The 15627-nt window shown below is 35.9% G+C and overlaps 1 protein-coding gene across 3 annotated transcripts in view; it reads right to left on the reverse strand.

The window, feature by feature from the left end:
• Positions 1–15627, reverse strand: part of LOC104876987 (protein argonaute-3) — a 123018-nt gene that overhangs the window by 7390 nt on the left and 100001 nt on the right. For 2 of the 3 annotated variants that reach the window (XM_010645256.2, XM_033767845.1), the window contains 6 exons: positions 13517–13701; positions 11129–11288; positions 9871–9961; positions 6338–6532; positions 5557–5691; positions 1399–1500 (listed from right to left, as the gene is read on the reverse strand). In XM_010645256.2, coding sequence (XP_010643558.1) covers positions 1399–1500; positions 5557–5691; positions 6338–6532; positions 9871–9961; positions 11129–11288; positions 13517–13701 — 868 coding nt within the window. The remainder of the gene's footprint in view (positions 1–1398; positions 1501–5556; positions 5692–6337; positions 6533–9870; positions 9962–11128; positions 11289–13516; positions 13702–15627) is intronic. The other variant, XM_033767844.1, reaches the window with a different exon arrangement.

The following is a 15627-nucleotide window of genomic DNA, read 5'->3' on the forward strand; positions in this document are numbered from 1 at the left end:
AAAAAAAAAAAAAAAAAAAAAGAGAGTATCACTTACATCCTTGATCTAGCTACATCTGAAAAGCCCCACCTGTGAGCACATAAGGCTTTGGGGCAACATCTGGATGTAAGTCATAACAGGCTCTCACTGCTTCCTGGCTGCCACGGAGTGAACAGCTATTTTCTTCCATGCTTTTTCACCATACCATTTCTGCCTTGGAGCCAGCTGACCATGGTCTGTGCCCTCTGATACCGTGAGCCAAAATAAACCTTTTCTTTTTTAAGTTGTGTATGTCAGATACCTGGTCCAGTGAAGGAAAAGTGACAAGCCAAGATTCTAAAAGTAGGTTAATGCATGTGGGAAATACAAAACTATAAGATACAGTGTGGCACATGCCTATAATCCTAGAGCTTGGGATGCTGAGGTAGGAGGATTGCCATGAGTTCAAGACCATCGTGGGCTACACAGTGAGTTGAAAATCAGCCTGGACTATACAGGTGGACCCTGTCTCAAAAAAAAAATTGGGGCAGGGGATTTGGCTCAGTTGTTCTGCTGCCTCCTCGCAAGTGCAAGGTCCCAAATTGGATCCCTGGTACCACAAAAAAGAACAGTTGTACAGTAAGGCATAGCTTGAAATTTCTATTTTAATAAATAGCATGTAATTTAAAATAGTTTTGGGCTGCATTCCCTCAGCTCTTCTGGGAATGTTGGGTTTATTTCCTGCAGCTGAAAAATTTGAGAAGCACTGAATTAAAGGTTATAGTCTACAAAGTAAGTGAACAAATTAATAGATTTTTTTTAAATGAAAAAGAATTAACTGAATCTTAAAGTAGTAATTCTATAATCAAATGTTCTTAGATCTACTAGAAAAAATTAAAAGTTTTCTATGAAATATGTGCACCAAAAAGGGCACACAACAAAGGAACAATGAGGTACTTTAAAAATGTTTTGAAGTTTTGGGTTAAATTCCCATAATAGGGATACACATTTTTTTTTTGGTACCAGGGATCAAACTTGGGACCTTGCACTTGCAAGGAAAGCGGAGGCACCACTGAGCTAAATCCCCAGCTCAGGTATATACATTTTATTAAGCTAATTATATTCTGGTACTTTCATAAAAATAAGCCTCTTTCTTTTTTTCTTTGAGACAAATTCTTACTATGTAGTTTGGGATGGCCTTGAACTCATGGCTTCTGCTCCAGTGCTGGAATTATAGGTGTGTGCTGCCACACCTGGCCAAGACTCTTTCAAAGTAAGGGAAAGGAATACATTTATTTACTGAAAATTTAATCTGATTTAATGGGGAAACACCTTGGAATGTAGATAAGAACATTTGTTTTTCCTTTTGTGGAGACTTAAAAAATACACATAAGAATTGAAGTTTTGAATTAAAACATTTTACTCAAGATGTAGGCTTACCTGTATTCCAGCATGGCTACAAAGGTAAAAATCAAACTCATATGGATGCGTAATGTCCGTATCAACTGTTGTTCCAGCTGGGATATTGCCACTTCTTCCAACCTAGATTTTTTTTTTGGTCAAAGTTTAAACAAGACAAAGGTTAAAAAAAAAAAAAAAGCATCTGAAAGCACTTTAAAAAAATGTATAAATAAGTAGGCTTATTCCATGTTTCATTACTTTCAGCTTGAAATAGTAAGAGCAATTTTCATAGGTCCTTGTTCCTTTTTTTCCTCCCTTTTTGCAGAGCTTAGACTTGAACCCAGGGCTGCATGCACACTAAGCTTATCTTTTATCACTTAATTTTATCCCCAGCCCCTAGGTTCCTATTCCTATACTGCTGAAGGTAAATGCTGATAAACAAGAATTATTAGTCTCTGCTACTACTTAACTGGTAGCTGATTCCAACATGAATTAAAACATTTTTTTCTTTTTGGAAATAAGGTATGTAGTTCAGGCTGGCCTTGAACTCTTTATGTACTTCAACCTGGACTCGACCTTGTTGCAATCCCGGTCTCAGCCACCAAGTGCTGGGATCACAGGTGTGCACCACCACACTCGGCATTAAATATCTTTAAAAAATTAACTGTAAGTGCTCCAAATTATGGTATCTGTACATAGAAGGTACTCTTGAAATTATAATCTATGGAAACTAACATTTTCCTTAGATAACACTATATATTTAGAGATATCAACAATAGTCACCATTTGCGAACCATTTTATTGGTCAGGCACTTTAAATTCATTATTTCTAAATCCTGATAACAATCCTACAAGTTAGGTGTTATCATTTGGGGTGCCTAAGGTTTAGGAATGCAAAATTTGCCCAACAACACACAATAAAGAGCATAACTATCATTAAAATAAGAAATGACTATCAGTTTCAGTATCTTATAAGAAACTAGACACCATGATTTTTTGAGTAGCTATGACATGACTGAAATACATGATAATAAAAAGCTCCACAATTCAAAATTTTTATTATACCTATCTCCACCCTCTTTATCCCCAAAATACCTAAAAGCATTAACTATAAATCTAGTTTTACACTTAGAAAATCAGCAACTATTTTACTGACTCAGGCATTATTTCTGCCATGTAAGGGACTGCTATCAGGAAGCAGCTTGAATTACTGGCATATGGAACAACCAGTTAGCTTTAATCAAGTACATAAAGAAAATAGTTTAAAAAATAGATCCTAATCTTCTTAATTATGCCTTTTTAAAATTTTCAGTACCGGGGATTGAACGTAAGGTCTCTGCACTGAGCTGTACTACCTGCCCTTTGTATCACTTTACTTTGAGAAGAGGGTCTTATTAAATTGCTAAGCTGCCCAGGCTGGGCTCAAATTTTTGATTCACCTGCCTCAGCCTCCCAAAATGCTGAGATTATACATGTGCATCACCATGTTCAGCTTTCCTAGGCTTCAAAAACACTTACCACTAATAAAATAGCAGCATATATAAAAAGGCATACTCTAAAATGCCTGGAAAAAAATACCTGAGTTGTATCACTACTCCAGCAATTTCTTTTCTTCTTCTTCTTCTTCTTCTTTTTTTTTTTTTTTTTTTTTTTTTTTTGGCATGGGGGATCGAATTCTGGACCTTGCACTTAACAGGAAGGTATGGAACCACTGAGCTAAATCCCGGGCCCCAGCAATTCTAATTGTATGATTTGGGTCACTGTATTTTACTTCTTTGTAACCCTGTTTCCTCAACTGTAATTATCTCCCATCTATCTGTCTTATTATTTTCAGTACTGAGATTGAATACAAAGTCTTTCAGTTCTTTTTAAAATTTTGAACAGGATCTTGATAAGTCGTCAAGTTTCTCAGTGCTCAAACTTGATTCTTTGATTTTAGCTTCCCAAAGTGCTGGGATCACAGGTGTGCACTACCACACGGGCTAATTTTAGTAGTATTATTTAGAGCAAGGGTGAAACGAAAAGCAAATAAATGAGTGAGTATTCATAATCATTCAATCTAAGTTATAGATCTAGAATTAGGTTATTAGATACAGAAGTGTAATTTGGGATCAAAGACCTTTAACAAGCTGAAGGCCATAATAAAATGATTACTACTGCTATTAGAGAAGTGATACAACACAATGGTTAAGAGCATTCTGGAGCCAAACTGCCTCAATTTATTTTTGCACTATTACTGCGGATTACCAGCTTTGTAATTTTAGGAAGTTATTTAATCTCTAGGTACCATAGTTTCATTATGTGCAAAATGGGAATAATGAAAACAATAATAAGTGTCTAATAGTGTTTGTGAGGATTAAGTCAGTTAAGTTTAGTGGAAGAGTGCTTGCTGGGCCAGCACATGCAAGGCCCTGGGTTTAATCTTCGCACTAGAAGAAACAAAAAGTTCAGTACAGTGGTAGTTATTGCTATTATTTCTTCCCTAGTATTACCACCATTACTTCCACATTACAGCTAACTAATTTCTTTTTCTTTTTCTTTTGGTACTGGAGATTGAACTTGGGACCGTGTGCTTGCGAGGCAGGTGGTGGCACCACTGAGCTAAATCCCAGGCCCAACTATCTAATTTCTACTGAGCACTCAGTATGTGCCACATGCTATTCTAAGTGTTATTACATTTAAAACTCTCAAAAACTTTCAAGATAAATGTTAATATTATCCAACTTTATGGAGGAAATAAGCATAAAGATGATAATGTGCTTGTCAAAGTTACATATACATACTCAACTTCATTTGTGTGTGTGTGTGAGAGAGAGAGAGAGAAAGAGAGAGAGAGAGAGAGAGAGAGGTATTAGGGATTGAATCCAAGGCCTCTGCATTGAGCTACAGCTCCAAACATTTTACAATTTGAGATAGGGTCTTACTAAGTTGCTCAGGCTGGACTGTAAATTGTCAAAATTGTGATCGTTCTCCCTCAGCCTCCCAGGGTGCTGGGATCACAGGGGCATTCATTTCCACTAAATTCCTTTCCCAAGGGTATGACGACACTCCATACCTCAGATATGTCTTGCTCCAAGGTTTACAGGATGGGGACAGAGATCAAGGTACTGGAAGTGAAAGCAAGACTGCCACAGGCATACACTGCACCCAGTACAGACACATTTCTCTAGGCATGTACACTTCCCTTCCTAATTATAAAAATACATATTTGTGCTATAAAATATAAAAAATATTCTATTAATTTTAAAGGAAACATTGTTTGAACTTTAGCTAATATTGTCTCTAATTTTTAAAAAACCCTAATTTTTACAACATATTTTATTTTTTAATTGAGTTTATTGGTACATTTTAGGTATACAGTACAATTAAATTCATTTTTGGGATCTTGTACCTTTACATGACAGGTCTTGTTTCTCATTTTTTCCCCTTGTACAATGTATTTTTTAAAAAAGCAGGCAGTGGGGCCGGGGATCTAGCTCAGTGGTTCCACCGCCCGCCTTGCAAGCACAAGAACCCAAGTTCGATCCCCAGTACCAGAAAAAAAAAAAAAAAAAAAAAAAAAAAAAGACACAGGCAGGGACAGAGCTTAGTGGTAGAGCACTTACCTAGCCCTGGATTTGATCCCTAGCTCCACAAAAAGAGGGAAAGAGGAGAAAAAAATGTACTTCTTTTCCTATTTAAAGTAGATATTTATATAAAGATCTATTTTTAAACTCTGAGTTCTCACAACAAATAGAAAATAAAATAGTTCTTCAAATTTGGAGTGTTACCAAAAATTTTAGAAAGTTAAATAATAGTAATATCTATTTTCTTTTTGGTACTGGGGACTGAACTTGGGACCTTGTGCTTGCAAGGCAGGTGGTAGAACATATTTATTTTGATACCATTTTTTTTTTTTTTTTTTTTTAAAGTTAAGTTCTTACTATGTATTCCAGGCTGGTCTTGAACTCACTGTGTAGCCCAAGCCGGCCTTAAACCTGCAGTAATTCTCTTGCTTCAGCCTTGCAAATGCAAGGATTACAGATGGGCACCATAATGCCCGGTATATTTTGACACTTTTATACTGATAATGTACTTACTGAAATCTACTACTGTACTATGGAGACCCTGGTGTTGGCAGAAGACCCTCGATAAGTGCTCTATGAACTATGTTGGACAAGCTTAACTTATGACAGGATGTAACAGATATAAGATTACCCTTTCTGTTCTATCAGCACAAAATAATCGAGTGTGATGTCTCTTCTGAACCACAATGTAGGTTATTCCAGGTTGATAATCTTTCTCCAAACTGATGCAGGCTTCTCGAATTGCTAGTAGTTCATAATATAATACCTAGAGAAGATGTAATGCAAAGCTTTAATTTAGTGAGCTGTTTTCTTCTACGTAATTACTTAAGATAATGATTTAGTTTTAGGATTTCTTAATCTCATCACTTTATATTTAAATGTACTTCTCTGTTCCATTTAAACTATTAGTAAGAGCAATCAACATTCACACATTTATAGTGGAAATAATTTATTTTTGTGGCATTGGGGCTTAAACCCAGGGACTTTGCATGGAGCCACCCCCGCCTTTTGTTTTGAGACAAGGTTTTGCTAAATAGTTCAGACTGGCTTTGAACTCACTATGTAGCCAAGGCAGGCCTCAAACTCATGGTGATCCTCCTGCTTCTACCTCCCAGGTGCTGGGAGATTACAGGTGTGTACCACCACTCCTGGCCCCCAGTCCTTTTTGTAATTTATTTTGAGACAGTTTTGCTAAGCTGCCCAGGTTGGGCTTGTAGTACAATCTTCCTGCCTCTTCTTCCCAGTGTTGAATTACACGTGTGTGCCACTACTCCCAGCCTCTAGCAAAAATTTTAAAAGGGAAAACTTACACAGGCATCAAATTTTGACTTTAAGAACTCTCAAGGCTTTCAACTTGAAATGAACAAAGTTTCTGATTTAACCATTGTCTGAGGAGATCTCAGGCAACCAACCTGTCTAAACTGTCCCTCTGAAACACCATCCCGATAAAAGATGATACGAGTAGGTTTGAACCGAGTTGACTTATAAAATTGAATGAGAAGTTCTCGGACCATGGAGGCCAAGTCCTGTATGATCTCTTGTCGGGGTCTCTGAACTCTTACTGTGGCACAATATCTGCTTGGGTGAGCATCCATACTACCTACAACCTAGGTCAGAAAAATAAAATAGAAATTAAGATAATCACAACTATATGGATTTCATTTACATTTATATTTTATTGTAACCTACTTATCACCATTTACTTCAAGAATAATAAAAAATAGATAATCCCCAAGGAAGAAAAGAATAAATGACCTGGTATAGTAACAACACCTATTTTCTTAGAAGTAGGCTGCAGTTTGCATTTAATAATTAGATTTTATTTTTTGGTACCAGGGATTGAACTCTGGTCCTTGTGCTTGCGAGGCAGGTGCTAGAACCACTAAGCTAAATCCCCAGTCCCAATTAGATTTTAATTGTTATTGGTAGACCTAAAGATTAGTCCTAGAAAAAAAAAATCCAAAGACAAGCATAAAAAGCATTAAAAAAAGGAAATAAGTCAGAAAATGCACTGATTCAAACTACTGATTTCCTTTCATATTTCTTTCACTTTAGCAATCCTTAAGAATTCATCATAATTTTAGAACTGTTGTTTCATACATTTTAAACCCAGGCTTTTCCCTTTTATTGCAAAGGCCTTTACTCAACATCCTGACTCTATATTCAGTCTTACTGTGTGATGATTGTGTTCTCTATTTGGTCTTCAGAGAAGTTAATCTTAGTTTTCAAATTGGCTATTTTAATTTTCTGTTTTTGTGTCTTGTTTAATATTATTATATGTTTGACATAAAGGAAACCTCAAAGCATGAACTTAAAACATTCTGGTCACTGCCCTTAGCTTGTCACTTTGCCTTTATATTCTTTTTCTTCCATGATAGTCTATATCAAAGTCATGCTTTAAACTAGAACTTCAACCATTTTATTCCCTTGAATAGCTCACTACAAAAGAATAAATTCATATAAAGTTACTATCCCCACACTCTTCTTTTTTTTCTTTTTTGAGACAGGGTCTCACTATGTAGTTGAGACTGACCTGGAACTCACTATGTAGCCCAGGGTGGTCTCGAACTTACAGCGATCCTCCTGCCTCAGCCTCCTGAGTGCTGGCATTACAGGTGTGCGCCACCATGCCTGGCCCCCACAGTCTTCTATACTACATCCCAATTCCCTGAATGTCTCAACATTTCTAAAACATCACAGGTTCTTGCAATCTGTATTTTAAATTATCTTGCTATGTTAGTTCCTATCAAACTATGTGACATTTAATACTTACAATTGTTTCTCACACCAGTCTCTTAAATTCTTGAGAATAGAAGTCATAGGATAAAGAATCAATTGATAAATTATAAAGTGGATATTTGGTATAAACAGATTTAACAGAAAATAAAAATGACTATTGTAGGTCCTACTACTGTAGAATATACCTAAAACTTAGAAAATCCAAGGCAATTTCTTTTGATTCAAACCAGTGATTTGAATTTAACATTTTCATCTTTTCTAGGAACATTTTTATGAATATCAGAATATCAGACAGCTCAGTGGTGCTGCCACCTGCCTTGTAAGCACAAGGTCCGGAGTTCGATCTCCAGTACCAAAAAAAACACCAAAAAACAAAAACCAAAAAACCTTAAAGCTATCTCCAGAACACTTCTATGTCTAAAATTTCTATTTTATTGAAAATAAAATAATGCTGGGTATGGTGGTGCACGCCTGAAATCCCAGCACTTGGGAGGCTGAGGCAGGAGGTTCGCTCTGAGTTCAAGACCATCCTGGGCTACACAGTGAGTTGAGTTCCAGGTCAGTCTCAACTACATAGTGAGACCCTGTCCCCAAAAACCAAACCAAACCAAACCAAACCAAACCAAACCAAAACAAAACAAATAAAAAACAAAAAAACAAAAAACAAAAGAAAAGAAAAGTCATGGACAAGATTAAAAATACAAATTGACACATTTATTAGTAGTTAAAAACAAAATTTCTTCAGTAATAAAAATAGCTTTAAAAAAATAGTTTTGGCTTGGCATGGTGGCCCATAACTGTAATCCCAGCACTCAGGGAGGCTGAGGCAGAAGGACTAAGCTCAGCATAGGCAGTTTAATGACCCAACAAGACCCTGTTTAAAAAAAAAAAGGATTAGGGATGTAGCTCTTTCCCAGTTTCTAGTGATATTAAAAAACAAAAAAGCAGCAGCTCTGGAATCCTTAATATTATTACCATTTTCAAGGACAAATATGATTTATCAGAATTTAAAATTAAAAATGTAGGGCTAGGGATGTAGCTCAGTGGTTCCTCTACCTGCCTCGCAAGAGCAAGGTCCTGAGTTCGATCTCTGCTACCAAAGGGGGGAAAAAAATAAAAATATAGGTAAAGAGGATTCCAATAGATAGAAAAATATATACAAAGTTTTAGAATTTAATTTCTGAAGTTTATCATGTATGCCTAAAATGTGTTGATATTTTCAAAGTGGTTGCATTTTTTGTTTTTGCGGTACTGGGGAACAAACTCAGGATCTTGCGCTTGTGAGGCAGGTGCAGCACGACTGAGAAAAATCCCCAGCCCTGCATTTGTTAAAATCAAGTGATTTTCAATACAGTGAAACAATATTGGGCTTTCTGAAATTTAAAGGAAATACATTAATACTAACACAGAAGGTTTAAAATTGTAGAGGTGGGCAAAGATATAACAGGCAAGAGTTAAAAGTAGAAGTGGCATGGGCTGGGGATTTAGCTCAGTGGTTCTGCCGCCTGCCTCGCAAGCACAAGGACCGGAGTTCGATCCCCGGCACAAAAAATAAATAAATAAATAAGTAAATAAGTAGAAGTGGCAGTGTTACAATAAACAATAATGGTACAAACTATTGGGTGGGTTAAGGTGGAAGAGATTTTATATTACAAAATGTAATCTATTGATGTTATATGAGATATACATGTAATGTATCTGTAATAGACAATATTAAAATATAAAAATAAACTCTGTATAAAAAACATACAATCATAAATCACAGATCAAGCAGAAAACATGATCAGCCAGGGATTTAGCTCAGTGGCACTGCAGCCTGCCTTGCAAGCGCTAGGTCCTAAGTTCGATCCCTGGTACCAGAAACAAAACAAAACAACAACAAAAACAAAAATCGTACAATATAGACTTGAATAATTAATAAGCTTGATTTAATAGACATATATGGAATGTGAATCCTCAAAACCAGAATGATTATTCTTTCAAAATTCCTAGAGAACATTTATGAAAGTTGATTACTAAAACAATCATTAAAATTTTAAAAGTTGAAAAAAAATAAGAACCAAAATATGTTATGTAAAGGTACAATTTCCAATAATGAATATCATTATACTGTATACCTAAAATGTACCAATAAAATTAATTTTTTAAAAAGTTAAAACCAAAATGTCGATACTGGTCTAAAATAAAATTGCTTCATGATACTCACAGCAGCAATAGAAGGCTTCTTTCCATCACCAGCAGGAGGATGAGTGACATCTGCTCCCAAAAATATCACTGGTTGCTGGAACACAGAAGGTCTTAAACACATGTTAAAAAAGGTTAGATCATTCATTTATCTGTTTCACATGATTGCAACACAACTGTAAGTCACTGACTGCACAAAAGAAGTCCTCTATAGACAGCTTCCAGGCCTGTACTACTCTTAAATCAGTCAATAAAGCAAAAGCTGTCACAAGAGGTCTGTCCAATGTCTTTCTGAGAGCAACTTTTTAGTCTTAAGAGTGGGGCTACTGGTTGCAAAGGGCAGCTGATGGCTAGTGTTTCCTCTAAAAGGAATAAAATGGTAAAATTTGCTTTTATTCCTCCACTTTTTTATGTGTATGGTGCTGGGCATTGAACTCAGGACTTCCTGCGCGCTACTCAAGTGTTCTACACCTGAGCTACACCCACAGCCCCAATCTACCTGTTCTTAAAAATCTACTTATATTTTATGCCGATGCAATTTCCCACAGAGAAAAAAGATCATTAAGCTTTATATTGGAAGGGATTTTGGGAATCTACTATTTTACATCCCCTGGCTAAAAGTATAAACTTTAGTCATATATATTTCTTAGTTCTTGTTGATAAAATTCTAAATCCATCTTATTTATTAATTTCATGTCATATAAATACAGGGAACTAGAGGGTGGTATAAACTGAGTAAGAGCTTTTATGTCATATATATGTACCTCAATTCTTGTTTTAAGGCTTCTCTGTGGTATGTTCTAGTCAGGACATTTTTTTGTTGTTGTACTGGGGACTGAACCCAGGAAGTGCTGAGTATACCCTCAGCCCTCTTTCTCCTTCCAATACTAAGGATTGAACCCAGCACCTTGCTCTGAGTACATCCCTAGCCCTTGTTTTATTTTCTTACTTCTGGGTCAGGGTATTGCTAAATTGCTAGTTGCTCAGGTTGGGTTTGAACTCGTAATCCTCCTGCTTTAGTTTCCCAGAGTGCTGGGATTATAGGCACATGCTACCACACTGGCTATACCTACCTTTTTAAATTTTTTTTTTTTTTGCTGGGTGTGGCAGCACATGTCTATAATCCAGCACTCAGGAGGATGAGGCAGGAAAGTTGCCTTGAGTTCTCCTGCTTTGTGAGCCACCACACCTGGCTCTAACATAGGTCTTATTACTACTAGTTAATACAGACATAGGTACAAAAGTACAGTAATGACTATTTTTGTAAGTGAATAGCTTACCTTTGATGAGGTACAAGAATATTATTGATCCCTCCAAGTTTAACATTTATCTTTAGGCACAAGTTTGAGAGCGTTTGAGGAGATGTTTTTATTACATTCTTGACTTGAACACACTGGGTAGCCATACCCAAAAGTGTATCTCCTACACGTTTTACCTCTGCTAAAGAACAAATGCAAATACCTCTAGTCAGAAAAAAGAACTGAAAGTAAATTTACTTTCTAAAAATAAAGATCTTCTGTATGTCCCTTAAAACACATCACTATATTATAGGACACCGCAAATTATACCAGTACTAAAGTAATGCTATTGAAATTTAAAGTAAACGGCTTTGAAAATTCGCCTAAGTATTTAGTGATAATTTTTTCAACCTTCATCATCATAAAAATTACACAGTAACTGAAAAACCATAAAGGTAAAAATATATAGAATCCTTTGTTATAATTTTATTGTGCTCCTTTTTCCAGTAATTTTAAAATTTATTTGGCACTGGAGATTGAACCCAGGGCTTCACGCATACTAGGCAAGCTTTCTAGCACTGAGCTATGTTACTCTGAGAAAGGATCTGGTGAAGTTGCCCAGGATTCTATCAGTGCGCCCAGCTCATTTATGTTATTTTAATGCACTTATACCAAAGTCACGGATTACTATTACTTTCAATCCTGTTCGCTAGCCTTGATTTTAACAATGCAGAGACAGCTTTGCATGGTGGCCTACGCCTGTAATACCAGAACTCTGGAAGGCTGAAGAGGAGGATCACAAGTTCAAGCCCAGGTTGGGCAACTTAGTGACACCCTGTCTCAAGATAAAAAATTAAAAAAAGACTGAAGATGAAGTGTGAAGGCCTTGGATTCAATCCTCAATACTGAAAAAATAAATAAAAGCAGAGGCATTATGACGCAAATAATAAAAGGCTCCTATTTTCTTCTTTCATAAAGGAAATCTAAGTCTCCTTCCTATAAAGAACATAACTTTACAGCATACATAACTTCTTTTATATAAAAACACATTGGAAAACACTATATATAGTTCTCAAACTCAATATATATACTGTTTTTATTTATAACAGCAGCAGTTATTTTGCTTTCAAGTGCCACAATACATCTAAATCAGTTATACACTGATGTATTTATATGTTGTTCCAAATTTTCAGTATTTCAAATAATCCTATGAATGCCAGGAATTATAATATTTACATTTATTTGCTAATTTAGTAGCATTAAATATTTTCTTTTATTGATCTGTAATTTGCTTTAACTACTGGACACAGTGGACATTTTTTCACGTATTATTTTGTTTTTCTTGAGAAACTTTGGTTTACATTCTTTTCTCATTATTTTGAGTGGAGTATTTTTCCTTTGTAGAAAAAGTCTGAAAATTTAATTTTTTCCCCCCGATACCAGGAATCAAACTCAGGACCCTGTGCTTGCAAGGCAGGTGGTAGCATCACTTAGTTTTTAAATCCCCAATCCCAAGATTCAGTTTTTATTCAGTCAACTTAATGATTTTCCTTTGTGATTTTTTCTATCATTTCTAAAATTAAATGATTAACTCCAGTAATTTGAAAGTTAGATTTTCTTCATGTTTTTTCATGATTGAATGATTGCCATTCAATTTATTGTCACAAAACTTTATAGTGGTACCTTGGTTCATGAACTCAATTCTTGTCACAAACTGAAATGGATGAGAAATGAATTAGACTTCCCCATAAGGCCAACATTGAACCTAACCACTGAACTTGATTTGGTTCTTGTCCAAATCAGTTTGCAACCAGAATCGTGGAAAGAATCAAGTTTGTGAACCGAGGAACCCACTGTATTTTGTTTATAATAATTTACAAGGGTTAGGCATTTCAGTTTCATAGGTGATGAAACAAAAGCTTAGCATTATTAAGAAATTCAGCTATATCATACTGACAGTACAATTGGTAATAATTCAAATATTTCACAGCACAGTCTAACTCTAGAGCCTTTTTTTTTTTAGAAGGTTTCACTATGTTGCCCAGCCTGGTCTCAAACTCATGAGTTCAAGTGATTCTCCTCCCTCAGTCTCCCAAATATCTAGGACTAGTGATGTTTGTCACCATGTCCATTTGAGCTACTACAATTTTTTTTCAGGGTCTCTTCAAGAACTATTTAGTTTACTGGTTTAAAATGAAGAAAACATTGCTTTAAATAATATAGTATAAAATATTTTTTGGTATTTGAAAGTTTTAGGATATATAATCCTAAAACAAGTATCAAACAATTGTGGAAAAATGGGAGTTTCCTGGTACATTTTTTGTGGTACTGGGGACTTAAGCCAGGCCTTATGAATGCTGGGCAAGGACTCTACCACTAATGTACCCTCCCACCCCAGCACTGAAAAATGCAGTTTTAAGATATCCTTACCATATACTGGTGTTTTCCCTGGCAGGATGACAATAATGAGCTGTAGCCCAGAATATGTATTCTTGAGATGCCGGAACATGGGCTCTACGCTATCTGCCCCCTGTGCATATTTGCAGAAACATGGCTGGCCCTGGATGGGCATCCCTGCATCCTTGGAAATCTTACGCAGCTGGTCTGTGAAACCCCTAGAAGGAGAAATCTTTAGATATAAAAGTTTTATCTAGGCCTCGGGATGGAGCTCAGTTCTAGAGGGCTTACTTAGCAATGCATGAGGCAATGGGTTTAATTCCTAGTTACTTCTAAAACAAAAAAGCAAATGATCCCAAACCTTTATATAATCATCAATACAAAATAGTAAAGGAAAGGAATGAAGGATGAAAGAAAAATCTGTGAGCCTTATAATATATAAGTAGTTATCAGATGACTGACACTAAGGACAATGTAGCCTACTAATCTGGAGTGGTCCTTCTTTACTCTTGGAGGAATACAATTCAAGACCACTGATTGCCTGAAACCATGGGTAGTAATGACCCCTAGAATTTCATGCCTTTTCAGCAAAACTAGCACAATTATTTTTTCTTTACAATTTCATGGCTAAAGAAAATCATTCTTACAGTAGACCTTAGCAAACTTCAATAATTTTTTCTTTCATTTAGAATATTTACCTTTTAAATTAAAGGAAGCACAATAAGGCTTCCCCTCTCTGGTATATCCAAATTGCCAACACAACTGGATGCATCATCAAGTGTAACAAGGATTATTTTAGAGAGTAATTTCCATAGTGTAGTGGTTACCACATTTACCTCACAAGCATTATTTGAACATAAGCACTATGATACCTTGACAGTTTTTTCTAAGACAGCTACTAAGATACTGCTGGGTGGGTATCACATAGGACATGGGCACTCTGGACAAGGGCATGATTTAAACCTCAGGCAGGGTTACTAGGGGGTGTGGAACAGTACAAATTTTATCACACTATTCAGAATGGCAGATGATTTAAAACTTAGAAGTTGAATTATTTCTGGAATTGCCCATCTAATATTTCTGGACTGTATTTGACCATTGGTTACTGAAACTATGGAAAGGAAAACATAAATAAGGGAGGAGGCACTAGTGTTTTCTGTAAACTAAAACATACAATCATATGACATTTTGTTGTTTATAAGTGGCATTAGAAATAGAGTATGCTGGTTGAGACTCAGCCATAGAGCCAGCATGGAGTTTCAATCCCATTGTGTTACTTTCTAGCTACGAAATTTTATTTTTCGATTTTCTTGAGATAGGGTAGCTCAGGCTGGCTCTGAATTCTGATCCTCAGCCTCCAGAGTCCTGAGTCCAGTATGTGTCACCATATCTGAAATTTTAGGCAAGTATCTTCCCTCATTTAGAAAATGATTGCTACAGGGTTGGTGTGAGGACTAACCAGTATTTGAAAAGCATTTTTAGCATATTGCCAGAGACCATGGTAAGAGCTTAACACATTTTAGTTATATATATTTTCTAATTTGATCCTAGCAAGATTCACATGAGACAGGCAGGTCAGGTATTATTTTCATTCCATAAATCAGAAAAGTTTCAGGGACACACTAAATGGTTAGATACATGGAAGAACCATACTCTGTTCTACCTACTCAAACCTACTTTAGAATTCCTACAGTATTACCTATCTGGGACTGTGATAACTGCAAAGATTATTCTCCGAAAAGAGATAAAAAATTTGAAAACAAAATTTAGAAATAAGGAGTGTATCATTTTAATGTATTTTTACTTGCAGTAATAAAAACTCATTTTGTATTTAAAGAATATTCTGTATTTTGTATAAATGAGTAATGTTGGGGGGTTGAACAATCATTTCATTTACTTCTTTGTTTGTTTGTTTTGGTACTGGTGATTGAACTCCAGTCCTTGTGTTTGCAAGGCAGGCCACCGAACCGCTGAGCTAAATCCCCAGCCCCATTTCATTTACTTCTGAAGCAAATAAGGTCCTAAAAGTCAAGGAACTGAGTGATCACTGCTCAAAATTGATTTCTTCAAGACAGGGACAAATTTGTAAACATTCCCTTTTCTTTTTTTTTACTAGTGCTTAGTTCAAGAAGTATGAAGTTGAA

Source organism: Fukomys damarensis, unplaced genomic scaffold (assembly GCF_012274545.1).
Source record: "Fukomys damarensis isolate Sample0158 unplaced genomic scaffold, DMR_v1.0_HiC HiC_scaffold_23, whole genome shotgun sequence".
Lineage (NCBI taxonomy): Eukaryota > Metazoa > Chordata > Mammalia > Rodentia > Bathyergidae > Fukomys > Fukomys damarensis.